The 14,395-nt window shown below is 48.5% G+C and overlaps 5 protein-coding genes across 5 annotated transcripts; 3 read left to right on the plus strand and 2 right to left on the minus strand.

Annotated features, from left to right (window-relative positions):
* Nucleotides 1–634: 634 nt before the first annotated feature.
* EDB91DRAFT_3332 (uncharacterized protein) lies at nt 635–2,025 on the plus strand. Its single transcript, XM_041326890.1, has 6 exons — nt 635–1,146; nt 1,207–1,278; nt 1,330–1,387; nt 1,439–1,527; nt 1,577–1,708; nt 1,761–2,025. The coding sequence occupies exons 1-6, from the start codon at nt 1,002–1,004 to the stop codon at nt 1,979–1,981; spliced, it is 717 nt and encodes a 238-aa protein (XP_041184080.1). The 5' UTR covers nt 635–1,001; the 3' UTR covers nt 1,982–2,025.
* Nucleotides 1,992–3,667, minus strand: EDB91DRAFT_1091511 (P-loop containing nucleoside triphosphate hydrolase protein). Its single transcript, XM_041316686.1, has 3 exons — nt 3,524–3,667; nt 3,220–3,469; nt 1,992–3,171 (listed from the first exon to the last, which is right to left on the minus strand). The coding sequence occupies exons 1-3, from the start codon at nt 3,588–3,590 to the stop codon at nt 2,070–2,072; spliced, it is 1,419 nt and encodes a 472-aa protein (XP_041184081.1). The 5' UTR covers nt 3,591–3,667; the 3' UTR covers nt 1,992–2,069.
* Nucleotides 3,668–3,701: 34 nt separating this feature from the next.
* EDB91DRAFT_1091515 (WD40-repeat-containing domain protein) lies at nt 3,702–5,037 on the plus strand. The gene is made up of 5 exons (XM_041316687.1): nt 3,702–3,820; nt 3,876–3,997; nt 4,055–4,311; nt 4,364–4,671; nt 4,728–5,037. Exons 1-5 carry the CDS (start codon nt 3,761–3,763, stop codon nt 4,974–4,976), a joined length of 996 nt encoding a protein of 331 aa, XP_041184082.1. The 5' UTR covers nt 3,702–3,760; the 3' UTR covers nt 4,977–5,037.
* A 1,345-nt stretch (nt 5,038–6,382) lies between these two features.
* On the plus strand, nt 6,383–9,846 carry EDB91DRAFT_1040965 (high-temperature-induced dauer-formation protein-domain-containing protein; the record flags this gene model as incomplete). The annotated part of the gene is made up of 14 exons (XM_041312897.1): nt 6,383–6,496; nt 6,559–6,591; nt 6,646–6,703; nt 6,755–7,289; nt 7,338–7,803; nt 7,858–7,981; nt 8,028–8,062; nt 8,118–8,208; nt 8,263–8,423; nt 8,475–8,677; nt 8,730–9,276; nt 9,331–9,350; nt 9,404–9,578; nt 9,628–9,846. The coding sequence occupies 14 exons, from the start codon at nt 6,383–6,385 to the stop codon at nt 9,844–9,846; spliced, it is 2,781 nt and encodes a 926-aa protein (XP_041184083.1).
* Nucleotides 9,847–11,556: 1,710 nt separating this feature from the next.
* EDB91DRAFT_1091523 (DNA polymerase alpha/epsilon subunit B-domain-containing protein) lies at nt 11,557–13,647 on the minus strand. The gene is made up of 6 exons (XM_041316688.1): nt 13,547–13,647; nt 13,296–13,489; nt 13,120–13,241; nt 12,812–13,071; nt 12,531–12,756; nt 11,557–12,480 (listed from the first exon to the last, which is right to left on the minus strand). Exons 1-6 carry the CDS (start codon nt 13,564–13,566, stop codon nt 11,731–11,733), a joined length of 1,572 nt encoding a protein of 523 aa, XP_041184084.1. The 5' UTR covers nt 13,567–13,647; the 3' UTR covers nt 11,557–11,730.
* Between the last annotated feature and the right edge of the window lie 748 nt (nt 13,648–14,395).

Below are 14,395 nucleotides of genomic sequence, written 5' to 3' on the forward strand. Positions count from 1 at the left end.
TGGCCTTTGGTGAGGTCATTAAATATCGTGTGGCAAGTAGGTTGTCTCCCTTTGAAGCCGGCGAACATGAGGTCGATAAGTTCCTGACTCCCCACATTTTGCGGTGCTCGGATGTTTAGCCGGTCAGGTTCATTGTCAAACCGCGGACGACCAGCAATTTGCTCACCATCGTGCATTCAAAATATGCATAGCTGTGCACTGCTGCCGCATGCAAAATGCATTGCGCTTATGGTCCGGTCCCTGCAGGAGTCAGAAGCACATAGGTGACTCTGGAGAGTCTCCAAGTTTCAACTTGAAATTGGGGACATCACACACTTGGGATTCACGATGACCCTGGCACACACGGTGACCCGTAGGCTTCTGCTAGTATGCAGCACAACAAAATGTAGATGATCCAGGTATTTAAAGGCTTCGTCAGACACCCGCCTCCGGGTCCGGGGCGTTATTGATGTTATTCGGCGTTTCAAGTTTCATGGTAATTAACGCCGGAATGGCTGATCGTGGCACATATACATATGGCTAACAATCTAGGCAAATGGTAGCACAAGTACGACTTGCCGCTGTGAACTTCACTGGAGTCGATGCCCTTCCTTCATAACCATACACGCAAGGCGCGCTGGATTAGGTTCATTTGTTATGTCGATCTTCGGGGTGCATTCGTATCGGGTCTCTTCGTGACGTTTCTGAGTAGACCTGGTCTAGCAGAGCACCCTTCAGCGCTTTAACATGGGTATGTGCTTCACCGTATGTAATTAAACTCGTGCGGTCTTCTCCGAGCGTCATCGACCAGGCCAGCAAGGTGGTCCACGCACCACAGGCTACTGTGGTCCATCCACACAGATTTGAAGCAGCCTTTTATGCTCAATTGACCACACCTTCGAGAACAATGGTGATACACTTCTATGGTAATTTCCTTCCTCCACAAGCCGCTTTCATTTTGTCCACACGGAAAAGCCACAGTCAACTCGTGATGGACTGAAACCAATATAAAACCTGGACACATGGCTGAGATGCACCATCACACACGTTCCCTCCGCAGGCTCGATCTGCTCAATCATTATCACTTTCATTGCATCGCCTCATCTACATCGGTTGTCTGTGACACCATGCCCTTCCCATTCGCTCTGTCCCGTGGTCTCTTACTTCGTACGCCCATCATGTTCTGTTTTTCTTACACGAGACGTTTACTCATTTGTTTCTTTCAAGTCGCTATTGGCATCTGCAATATCACATCGATTGTGATTGTAACGCTGGCATTTGTTGCACAAACCGCAGGACGTGAGTGCTTTCAAGCTAGATTTTGTCTTCATGCACACCAGTTTGTTTCAGCCTTCGAGGTCCTCGCCGCTACTTCAAGCAGTCTTGCTGTGTTTGTTTTCCCCATTACGTGAGTTCATCATGGCACATTGTAGATGCGGAAAGCTGACGGCGCGATAAGGTTATTGTTCTTGTATTGCAGGAGACATGGAGAGGCGACCAACACTAGAAATCTCGTTACCTTTGGGGCTTTGTGGCTGGCAGATTTCAGTACGTAACCTGACTATGCTGCTGCTGCCATTCTTATACATATCATCAGCATCTTGTATCGGCCTGACAGTCCGTGCACACCAGAATAAGGCGACAGGCCTTTGCAGTGACCTCTCTCAATCTTGCAATTGTACAATGGCTCATGCCCTCCTCGCTCTTTCGTATATGTCCGTCATCTTTGGTATGTTTCGTTGAATATTGTGATTCCGTGCCAGTCGCTCACTTTGACCTAGCCATCATTGGTTTCGTAATCGCATACATCGATAAACACCCCGGTATCGCCACACTCTCGCCTCGCTATCCAATAACCAAAGCTCCAAGTTCACAATTCGCTGCCTTACAGTATCCCCTAGATGTTGAGATGGACAACATGTACACTCCGTATCCAGCTAGAAACCCGAAACACCCAAAGAGGGCGCACATCGAGGAGAGGTGGACTGATATCCCTCTATAGAGAACATGCGTTGTTAATATATTATGTACATGTATGGATGTAAGACTGGCTAATGAAGATACAGCATATGCACAGATGGTCTGTTGTTTTAGGTATCACGAGGGGTCAAATCCACCGCTTCCTCAAACGCACAATCCGGTAAAGCGTTTCGCTCCCAGAAAGCGTCCCATTCGTCATCACCTGGCTCGTTGTCTGGAGTGGAAGATCTACTCTTAACAGCCGTGCTGTCCACAACACAGCCGATGTCCAGTGGCGCTACTTGAGCGTTTTGTGTCCGAGTCAAGTCACCCTGAGGTGTCATCGAAACATGGGCGATCGTTGCAGGTACAGCTGCGCCTACCGCTGATCGAACAGCAAGCGGAACAACAGAGCCAGGAATGACAGAGATGCCTTCTGCAGTAACAATATAGTCACAAGAGGCAGGATCGCACACCGAGCTGAACACTACGGTTAGCCGCCTGATAAGCAGGGGCTGTTCATCGCCGACTGGATCGATCGATGACGTCGCTGAGGTCGACTTCTGGATTTTTCTCGGGCGCTCGCTCTCTTCAAGATACCGTCGGCGACCTGTTCGTGATAAGAATATTCTCGCATTAAGTTGGTTCGACCAGACTAGACCAAGCGTAGCTTCTTTTCTGCCCTCCCCCAGGACACTGTCTGCACGACCGAACCACCGGAACTGATCCTTGTAGCCGACCTGCCCACGATCCAAAGGAGCAGTATCCCTGTCGATGGTATCGCTAACCTCATTCAGGACCAGGACCGCTATTTGGTGCTTGCTAGCGAGCGAATGCAAGAGCGTCCCTATTTCAGATAGTCTGCGGGACCGCTCAACTAGGAATTGTGTGGTGGTTCTCTTGGAAGTATGGAAGAGTTCCGCAATGGCATCAATGACAATCAGTTTGAGAGGTTTTGAAGATGAGTCATTTGCAGACATATATTGCGGTAAAGATTTAGAAAGAACAAATATGAGTTTGTCGATAGTGGGAACGGTTGTATGTTGTATATTTGCGAAAGAACACAGTGAAGGCGACAAGAGCGGATGAGTATTGAGGATTTGTTCCATTCGCGTGGTTTGCAGTTGCGACGCGACCGTCAGATAAAAAGCAGAACCTAGAACTCCTCCCAACCTAGGAGGGAGCTGAACAAGCAGCGAGAGTTGGAAGGCGAACTGTGTCTTGCCCGCGGCACTGAAAGCATTCAACGTTTTGTGCTGATGGGCATTCCAAAGTATTCACCTTTCACCCACAACTTCCCAGAGCATTCCCGTTCTGATTCCACCACCCAGCATACTATCTAAATCAGCATCTCCGGTTGTGATTTTCTCTTCGCCTTCCAGCGGTAGGTCTGTGATTTTGTTGATGGGCGATGCACATTCTCGACATACAGCTTCGAGAATTCCAGTGACCACTTGTGGGGAAATGCGCGCGGCGCGTGATATATCACTCGGGGTGCTCAGTAAGAGGTCTGATAGATTTTTGTATCCTCCTACGAAGCTTGAATTCGTCATATGTGTAAGTGTAATGATCATTGTAGACACACCCTTTTCAAGAGAAGATTTCTGGCCAGTGGTCAGGCTGGATAACGAGGATAATAAAACGTATTCCATCGCTCTCCTGGTCACTCTGAAAGTGCGCAGATCATATCAATATAAGTACGAGTTAGTGTTAGGTCTTAATCATAATGGTACCTGTTATGGTTTCGAACTCAGATCCGCTATACTTGAAGCTTGTTGCGACACGTCCACATTGTCAAACACCATCTGCATAGCGAGCAACCATGCCATCTGCGACCACGACTGAAGCGGTTCCAATTGAAACCGCTCATGAAGACATGATTGTACGCAACAACGTTGATATTACCACCTGAACGCGTACTCAAAATTCAACCCCAGCATGATGCACAGCTTGACTACTACGGCAAGCGTTTAGCGACATGCTCTTCAGATAGAACGGTCAAGGTCTTTGACGTTGTTAGCGGGGAACCATTGAAATCCAGTGGGCACACTCTGAAAGGGTTCGTGTTTTGATCTACATGTTGAATATTCTCATAATTCCGCATCCTTTCCGACAGACATACGGGTCCAGTATGGCAGGTTGCCTGGGCACATCCGAAATTTGGACACATACTTGCTTCTTGCTCATACGATGGCAAAGTGTTGATATGGGGGGAACGGTCTCAAGGCGCGGCCGACGGTGGGTGGGCAAGGGTGAAGGAACACACGTTACATACCGCTTCAGTGAACTCCGTGTCGTGGGCTCCCCATGAGCTTGGTGCTATTCTGGCTTGCGCATCATCGGATGGCAAGCTTTCCGTGCTTACTTTCAAAGGTATACATCCCCTCATTCACAGCTGACATATCTGACAAACATCCGGTAACAGATGACGGTCAGTGGGGTGCTGATATCTTCAATGGCCATGCTATCGGCTGCAACTCTGTTTCTTGGGCACCCGCGACACAACCTGGATCACTCATCCACCCGCAACAACCTGGTACACAGCCTGCCGCGCCCTTCAAGCGTTTTGCCAGCGCGGGCTGTGACAATCTTGTCAAGATCTGGGGCTACCGTGAAGACACGCAGTCGTGGGTGGACGAAGAGACGCTTGATGGGCACACAGATTGGGTCCGCGACGTTGCGTGGGCACCCAACATCGGTCTGCCAAGGAGTTATATTGCGACAGCATCCCAGGTTCGTTTACGAGAGAAGCTGTCCTAGATTTTCATCTGAAGTATTTTTGTTTCAAGGACAAGACAGTATTGATCTGGACAAAAGACTCGCCAACTTCTCTATGGGCGAAGACTGCCCTAGACCCATCAACAGCCTCCGGAGCACCTAGTGCTGCAGCTGCAGGCAAGTTCCCTGACGTTGTATGGCGCGTATCGTGGAGTCTCGCTGGAAACATACTCGCTGTGAGCTGTGGTGACGGTAAAGTCACGTTGTGGAAGGAGAATCTGCGAGGCGTTTGGGAGTGTGTTAGTGACATGTCGAGTTAGGGGTGTTTGGATGTCATACTACTTAGAAATGCACACTTTGGCTCGCTCATCTGAACCATGCACAAAGCATGTGTGCCACGCACATCCCCACTGCTCATGAAGTCCAATGTTGCGTGTCAGGGTTTACTGGCCATCACAAGGTATCAAATATTGGCGTCCGCATCGATCATTTCGAACACGGTAAGCAAGTGCCAAACCATTCTTCAATTGTCTGACACACCTCCACTTCCGGGTGAGACTCTGGGACTCAAATGCTAATTTCTGCTTGACTCGGATGTCGGATGCAGACTCCAGACATCACAGAGAACCCGTATACGATTATATTTCAGGTATCTTCTGGTGGAGTCCAAGTACCAGGCTATCTTCGATGTCCCTTCCAGATGGACACGAATGGCAGCCAACAGCTCTTGCCTTGGCCTCGAAATGAGTTCAAATTCTATCCCTTCCTCATCGCCGGAAAGTTGTGTGGGGATTTGCACGTCTGGCAGTTCTTTCACAATCTCGCTTGATAGAAACCTCACAAGTGCTTGACCGATAGGACAAGCCATTAGCAGAATCGCGATAGTGAATTCACAAGTAAGCAGGCCTCCAGGTGTGATTGCTCGAAACTGCGGTATTGTCGAGTCTCCCAGCATTGTTGAATATGTAACCTATGTTAGTCACCCGTAGTTAGTTGAAGGAAGACGGACCTGTAAAGGTTTTCAGGTCTTTCATAACTAATACATGTGGCTTTCACGATACACGACCGGTGTAGGAGAATATTGCAGTTTGGGGTCTATGAATTTGAGAATGACATCACAGATTCAGAATACAAAAGTTCCCGACAAGACCAGGAGACGAGTTTTGGCCCTCACTTCAAAGTGCTAAGGTTGACAACAGGAAACATCCTTACTTGCTGGTAGCTGGAGTCGGTGTGCAGAGAACCAAGTACTGATTACTCTGTAGTACATTTTCGCATGGAATGGACTATCCCTTTTATCAGCAACAAAGTTTTAAATTGGCTGCTCGCACGTACATGGTGATTCAGTCCACCTGATGTGCAAACATGTTCATACAGAGGGTCAAGGCCTAGTAGCATACCGTGACGTATCTAGGACCTGAAGGGGTCGGTCGTCCCGATTATGCTCTCAATGAGAACCCCGAAGTGCATGTTTACGCGGACAGTTAAATGATACCTGCTGCCCTGTCGACTAGTCTTCAGACGGCAATGGTAATGGCGATGGATGAGCTTCAAGTTGGAAGGGTACTAAGACTTGAGTGAACTCACGCAGCCACGCTAGTCTCGGAAGCATCCGACGTCACACACGGGTTATCACAAGGCATAAATTGACGCAGGGCTGTCCTGGGGTGACCTAGGCTTTAACTTTGCATCTTGTGCATATCGTCCCGACGGTTTTGATATCGCAATGTTCGCCAAACTTCCACATACGCTAACAGCACCTTTTGGGTTATTGACTGACGAGGCGAAGCTAGCGTTCCGCAGTCGCCCTCAAGGAATATCTAAACTGTATACAACAAGAGTGAGTTCGTGACTCCCGCTTCCATCTAGACTTTGACTACAATGACAAGTTGATAACTGCAGCACATACCTGAAACTGACAGCTATTGGGACCAGGTCGGTGAATCCTAGTTTATTGTCCGATTCGTTCAATTGAAAAGTATATCATAGTATATCACCCTCTTTGACACACCCTCTGACGTCTTCTCCCTCTTATCAACTCACGACAGTAAGTACCAGCATTTGACTCTTAGTGCGCACGGCTGACGAGATCTCCAAGTTCGTAGAGCTCTCCTGGACTCGCCTGAAAATGTAGCGACCCTCATTAGAGTTGTGACGTCTCGTCTATTCAACCTTGTGTCTGACCACACTTTCCCATCCGCACCGCCAGCATCTGTGGCATCATATGCCACTTCCTTTATCAAGACCTCGAGCACAGAGCGCAATGCAACGAAAGAGGTTCTCAACAGTCTGCGAGTCCTTCAAAGGGTGCTGCCTGTTGTATTTGAGGTGGAGGGAGAGTCCAACGCATTCGAGCTCGAGGTACTGTGGAAGAGGGTTGAAGCTGACGACGGAATTGTGCCCACAGCCGCAGAAGAGACACCGCAGTTCGTCATCGAGGATGATGAAGACAGGAGTGAAAGTGGTCATGGCTCTAGCACGCCATCGCAGACTCCTCAACCGAAACAGACAAAAACACTACCTTCCCTAGGAGAAAAATTATTCACTTGCCTCAACGATCTCCTGTTTTGTTGCGGTTTCAGTCTCCCAACGAAAATACAAGTGGATCATTACAAGATCAATTATGTTATATGGTATGAAATTGTTGGTTCAAAAACACATCCCTGACTTACGGTCACCAGGGAGAAGGGTGTAGGCTCGACGACTGACCCTGGACCAAATCATGCATACGACTCCAATAAAACCGAGGTCTTACGGCTTCTCCTTGTCCTTTTATCACGTCAGATATACATCCCGCCTGCCACTCTCTTCACGCATCCATCGTTCTACACTCTGCATGTAGTTCGGAAAACGCCCCGACGCGACGTCTTGACATTGCTTTGCTCCCTGCTAAACACCGTAATAAACACCGCCACGACCAACGACATCACTATTGCCAGTGTAGCCGGCAAGGTCCCTTACAATCACCTAGTTTTCAAGGGCGAGGATTCCAGGACGGCACTTGTGGGCATGTGCCTGCAAGTTTTGTGTGTTTTGTTGGATTTCCAGAGTGGTCCGGCCAGAGACATTATCTCAGAGAGTGAAGACGCCGCTTCATCATCCCCGACAGCACAGACAAATGCCTTCCGCTTTTTTTTGGCGAAATTGGTAAATTAGTCTCCTTTAATTTCGTTCGAGAATATGGTTGCTTATGGCATACAGCATCGCACGCAGGATTTTACTTTTATCTTGAGCGGCATTGTGGGCATACTAGAGCAGCAGCTAGCTATATCGAACAATCTATTACCCGGATCCAGAAAGTCGGTTCCTTATGTACCTGAGACTAGTACGCATGTCTTTTACATCCACCTCACTCTTCTGACCCCGTGCAGTCATTTTGTTCTGGAAGATCATTGAGCTCAACAAGGTTAGTAGACCGTCTCTCCCACAGTACCTATCTGATATCGGATCCCTTCTTTAAGAAATTCCGCGCTTACCTGCTTGACTCAGACAAAGCAGTTGATGTTCTTGCGTATCTTCTATGCTATTCCCTTGAGATCAAAGACAAGCCAGGTACGTCTTCTTTAGTTGTCTTTCGGGCAAGCATATATTCTAAATGATTTCTAGAGCAGCATGGCCTTTGTAGAGCGCTCTCGTACATCATTCAAACGCTATCGGCTGAGCCCGCATTCGGCAACAAGCTGTCGTCACCGATAAAGATCCAGATACCGACAAAATGGGTGCCTCAGGGGACATCTCACGGGACCGCTGCAGATTTCATGATCACTGTGAGCAATAAAACGACTTTTTTCCATTTTTGGAAATTAACCCTCAAGTAGTCAATATACTCTATCATTGCAACTACGTCAGGGTCCCTGAATTCCATATACCCGGCACTTATCATCGCGCTTGCGAATGCGGCTCCATATTTCAAAAACCTGTCTGTTGTCGCATCTAATCGTCTCCTTCAACTCTTTACTTCGTTCTCGAATCCTCTATTCCTCCTATCCGACGAGAGCCACCCGAGACTTCTCTTTCTTATGTGAGTCATCGTCGCATGGGAGTAGCAAGCATGACGCTTACTGGTTGACAAGGCTTGAGGTTTTCAACTCAGTAGTATTCCATCATCTTTCTGATAACCCCAATCTTTTGTACGCAATCATCACTGCACAAAAAACTTTCGAAGAACTAGGGACATTCACTCTTGCTCACGGACTTCGAGAGATTCAGCGTGTACAACAGATCAAGGAAGAGCAAGCTCGTCAGGCGGAACGTGACCGAAAGGATGGCCCACAGCAAGAACGTGCGTCTACGGAGAGTGCGCACCAGGAGAAAACACGCCTTCTCAGGAATGAAAGCGACCCCGCCTTCGCCATTGCATTGGATATCGAGTCTACTTCTTTTTCTCGTCAGGACCTTGAAGCTGGCCTGGTTGGCCAAGAGCAAACCGAGACCCGCCCACTCACTTCACCACCTCCGGAGAACAGTCCAACGACAAGTACCGCAACTATAACATCTGTCTCAGAAAAGGCGAGAGGCAAGATGAGGGCTCGGCGGTCGCTGTCCTCGGACACAATCAATGGAGATCGCATGGCTGCGGTTGGCGTTGGCAGGAATGGGTTTTTACCCACTCAAGAATGGGTGGGTTTCAGTTCACACTAACATAACATTCGTCGTTAACTTCAATGAAACTAGGTTGCATCGTGGCAACAAGGGTAAGCTCTTGCTCGCTGATGTTCGAGTGGCTCCTAAATGTTGACATTGACAGGCTACCTTTGGATACTGTGATGCTGGTCATATCGGAGCTCTTGCCAAAGATCCAGAACCTGCAAGCTGGCAGGCAGAAGGCCAACACAGCGGGCGCTATCACTGATTTCTTGCAAAGCGTAACATTGACGGATGTTCTGCCTCCTGCACCAACATTATATCCGAGACGATTTGTGGTACGTTCTTTTCTACATGAGTTGCGTCAGATACTGATCCAGAAAATAGTGGTCGGACGCATCAATCGTCTGGTTGACATCGCTGATCTGGGGAGGGGTTTATGTGCACGGAATGTCGCCCCTCGGGATATGGAATTCCACGAACGTGCGGCTCTTTTTTGTGAAGCACACACAAACGCAACAGCGGCAAATCACAGACACGATGTCGAGTGTTGTTGGTCTCTTCTCGCCCACCAGACAAAGACCCGAGCGTTCGTCCAATCAGTAATTTTGCGTGCTTTGTTGGTATATTGTAACTAGGTGTGCTATTTATGATGGCGCTGCGGAAGTAGTACCTCAAGGACATCATACCAGGCGTGTGTTTTCCCGGCAGGCAGTGTAGACGCGATATATAATCGAATTCGATGCACTCAACGCTTCTGCCATACCTTTACCCACACTCCATCGACGTACTCTCTTACGATAGGCACTTCGCTACGTCCTTGTGTTTTGTTGTCACATTTACAGTTTGCTTGTTTTTTGATTCGAAGTTCTTCTGGTGATTCTGTGGCGTGTTGGCTATGTGGGTTGACCGAACGGAACGAATCCTCTTATTCACAAACAATTAGTCACCTTATTCGTTAGCATGAGTGATTACTGCCGCTGCGTCGCTTCGATACTTAATGCATTGATGCATATTCAAGTAGTAGAAAAACCAGCAATCCGTTGCTCAGCATCTGTTGAGCTGGTATACTTACCTTTCACTACTGTCCTCATGATCATCGCCACCGAGAATTACGCAAGAAAGAATATAGCTTTTCCCGAGTTGACACAGCGAATGCATCATCGGAACGGGTGCATTAAAAACCCCAGTGGGGAAAAGCTACCGCCCTCAGCAGTCTCGTGTATGAAACATACATGGTAACAAGATACAGACATAACATGAGTGGGAGACAAGAACAGCGCGAAGCAGACGTAGCATAAAGAGAGTGACATATCTGCAGCCGGGATAATCCCGTGAAAGAGTTGTATTTGAGGGAGACAGGAGTTTAGATTGTTGTCGCGTCGGAGATCGTAGTGAAAATCGATGGCTGCATGTCGCGCAGGGTGGGTCCAACCGAAGTAGGGTCCAGAGTTGGAGTCCGACGCGTTCCAGAGGGGAGTGGCGCATTGTACCAGGCTCCTCGAACCTCCGCCGTATTGCAGCGATGCACGGCTTCGGCACCCAGTGCGCACAGCAGCGCCAAGGTTGCTAGTCTTGGAGCGCCACCGGGCTCATGCAGGCTCGACGTCCGCGAGGAGACCTCGGGTCGGCGCGCATGAACGTTACGAGGATGGGTATATCGACCCAGAGCCTCGACGAGTATCTTGATGGACGTCCGAATTATGATGCACAGATGTAAGTAAGTAGCAGTCCTAGGACAGGTGAGAAGGGTAAGTGAGAGGAATGAGGTCGATCAGCACTGGAGCAACGCACTTTATGTAGGCGTTGTTGGTGGGTCAAAGCAAGGTCAAAGTGGGAAGGCATGCACGCCACCCCATTAGCTTCAAGACGCCCACAGTCTGGAAAGGGAGAATTTTGTTGAGGACTGGAGTCACATTCCTGACATCGGAAATCAATAGATCAACGCGAGGACACAGATAATATCCGGTATGCCTAATTATGTCGAGTGGCCTTCATTCCCTGGCAACGCTGCCGCGCCTACCATATCAAACAAACGCAGAAGAACGTCCAGCATTTGTCCACCGTGACAAACATCATAAAAAGGAAGTACGCCATCCGATAAGAAATTTCAGGCGTTCCCCCGAGGTTATTGGATTAATTATCAAAGATTCCATGGACACGGGAGCGGTGGGCGAAGCTGAAGAGAGCTGAAGCGGGCCCCAGAACAAATACTTTTGGTTTTGTTCTGTTCTGTTCGTTATACGTGACAACGGCTTTCAACAACAAATGGGGATGAAGAAGGGGACGACCTTTGACAGCCTTCCACAATTACTGGTGATGGTTTTCCACGTGACGCTGAACACTACACCTGCCGAATTAATCCAGTATCAGAAGACGCTCAACCAGATGTGGCGTAAAATCAACGCGATTATCGTGCAGATGCAGAATCATGACATCCCCGGACTTAATCGCGATTCGTTGTTGACTGGGTAAAACCAATAAAATTTGTCAGCCTTCTGCCATATCATCTCCATCCTGTCCTGAAGGCTGCTGCTCTCCGCCACCCGCACTCAATCCCTCGACCCCAAAATCTACCCGCCGTACTTCCAAAGTCCGCAGATTGACAAGTGCTAGAATTCCCGTCTGGGAGAAACTAGGGACTAGAACAATTCTGCAACTTCTTCCTTTCCCGCCCGATTCATCTTCTGAATCCACCAGCTCTGTGCCGAATTGGGGCATTCCGCCAACAAGGTAAATATCCGGAGTTGCCCGCAAAACAAACGGGTCTCGGTCTCGATAAGGGTGACACCATAGTGTGTCCGGAGCAGTCGGGGCAACGTGGCTCCATCTTAAGGTTGAGGCAGCGATTGACACGAGGCTCGAGGGCGGGGTTGGAAGGTATTTGTACATGTCAAGAATAGGCTGTCCAGAGGTCACCAATAGGCTGCGAGTGACAGGCGGATGACTTGATGGAGAAGATGAAATTTGCCCTTCTTTCGGTGTCAATGGCTCAGGTTCATCACTACATCTGACACGAAGCCAGGCCGGATTTGATTCGCAGTGGAAGTCCTCAAATGCTGCAGCCTTTCCGAACATCGCACGGGGGAAAGGTTGCTGGGGAAGAATGACTCCTGAAGGATCATCCGCTCCTGGCAATATATGCACAGGAAGTGCAGAAATTAGATCGTGAAGATGAGCGGAAAGCGCAAGATTCGGATGAGGAGAAAAATTTGCCTGCGCTGATGCGCCGAATTTTCTCTGATATACACTTGGTCATGCGTCATTACGCAGAGGTGATTCTGACTCACTGGTTTCTTCTCGTCTTCACCCTCCTCGCCGTATTCCGCAAGCGATAACGAATTTCCAGCGATAATAAGCCGCGTTATTTGTGATGCCAACTGTTGATCCTCAGGGCCACCTGCTTCTCCCGTGAGGTACTCCACAAGCATCTGGATTTGCGCATCCGCAGGTGAGGATGATCCAATGGATAGCCCTGATATGACAGCTACATATTCATCTTGGGTGGATGGAGAGCTAGGTCGTGAAGCATCTTGGGTTCAGCTGTAGACATGGGAAATAATAAACTTACTCCACATCCATATCCATGGCGTCTGAGCCGAGAATTTCCTCCTCTGCAAATGATGCAAGTCCTGCAGTGCATATATCCACAACCTCAAAATCTCCTGTGGATGTTTCCATGCCCAGTGCAGCGACGATGACGCCTGTGACTAGGTGTTCCTCTGCGACACGGTCACCGACCAATTTGATACGACCCGACTCATCTTCCAACATAACGCTGTCTTCATCGCAGTAAAATTTCTCGCGCGGGGGTGGAGCCGGGATAGAATGCTTGACACAAATCAGTTCTGAGGATGGCTACCATGTCACGTCACTCACATCTCGGCCAATGTCTTCCAAAACATTCGGTTTGAGTGGCATATCCATATAGACCGTACCTATTACCCAGCACAGCTGAGATTTCACGATATCAAGGACACGCGCTACATAGAGCGGTTCGCCTGATTGTACCTGCTGTTAGTGTTCAAAAAGGGGGGAAAGTTATTGTGACATACCTGCCAGTCCATTCCACCTAGTTTTAGCCCGCTTCTCCACTGCATTTTTCAGCATTAGCAGACGTGTGAAATAGATGTTTGCGTATTGGTGTCTGTAAGACTTGTTCTTTGCGTCGATCAGGAAAGACGGTGTCATCTCAGTTGGAGGAACAACGGTGCTTGTCAGTCGAACAAGTGGACATGACGGAGTTGGTCTGCGCAGATAAATGAGACCTCTGACGAATCCATGAACATACAATAATGTTACCCACATCGATTCAAGGATTGCCATCCTGGACGGTAGCTAAAAGGCAGTCAAATCTAGACGTAGTCGCGACTGACGCGAGTCTGACGCTGCACGCGTTCATTGAATTTGGTCGTATTTGTGAATAAATCAAAAACCACAGTGATTACTACATATGCATATTTTCATATTTTATATTTACAAGATCTTCACGCTGTAGTACTCGATTCGATGACCAACCCAACAGGATAACCTGATAGTCGATTTCATCAGCGCAGTCCCAACTTATTATACAACGCTTGTGACCTAGAAACGCTCTGCACGATCACGACTCGGAGGATCTAGTACGTGATGGCAGTATGTTTGACCCTTTATGATACGACAACAATTGAACCGTACTGATGAGTCCGTCATCTCCACCATAGTCGACAGATTCTGCCTCGGAAGTGCGATATCGCAGATGCTGTGAATCACGAGAAGACCTTGCTGGATGCAGGCAACATTGCAATTTGAAAGGTTGGACGGATAACATCTTTGCTACAGACAAAATCAAAATCATGCTTGCGGGCTCCCCTGGCGAGCCTGTTGGCAGTATCAAGGGTGTGCTGGAAGAAGTACGTGGCGACCAATATGTGTTTTCCTCGGGGAACAACTTTTACTTTAAGCTCAAGCGCGGAGGGAGCAGCCTTGGCAACAGAATGGACAAAGATAATACGCAAGTGCTAGTAAAGCCGATCCCATACTGATCTGAAATGCAGTATCACTACTATCTTCACGTTGAACTTGTTCACTGTCTGGTATCTAATCGTTTGGTCGAAGGGTATAAAATAAGCGAGTAGGCAAACCACTGCCGAAATCTTACGCTGTGTATAATTAG

This window comes from Suillus paluster (genome assembly GCF_016628075.1).
Source record: "Suillus paluster strain FC165 chromosome Unknown EDB91scaffold_1, whole genome shotgun sequence".
NCBI lineage: Eukaryota > Fungi > Basidiomycota > Agaricomycetes > Boletales > Suillaceae > Suillus > Suillus paluster.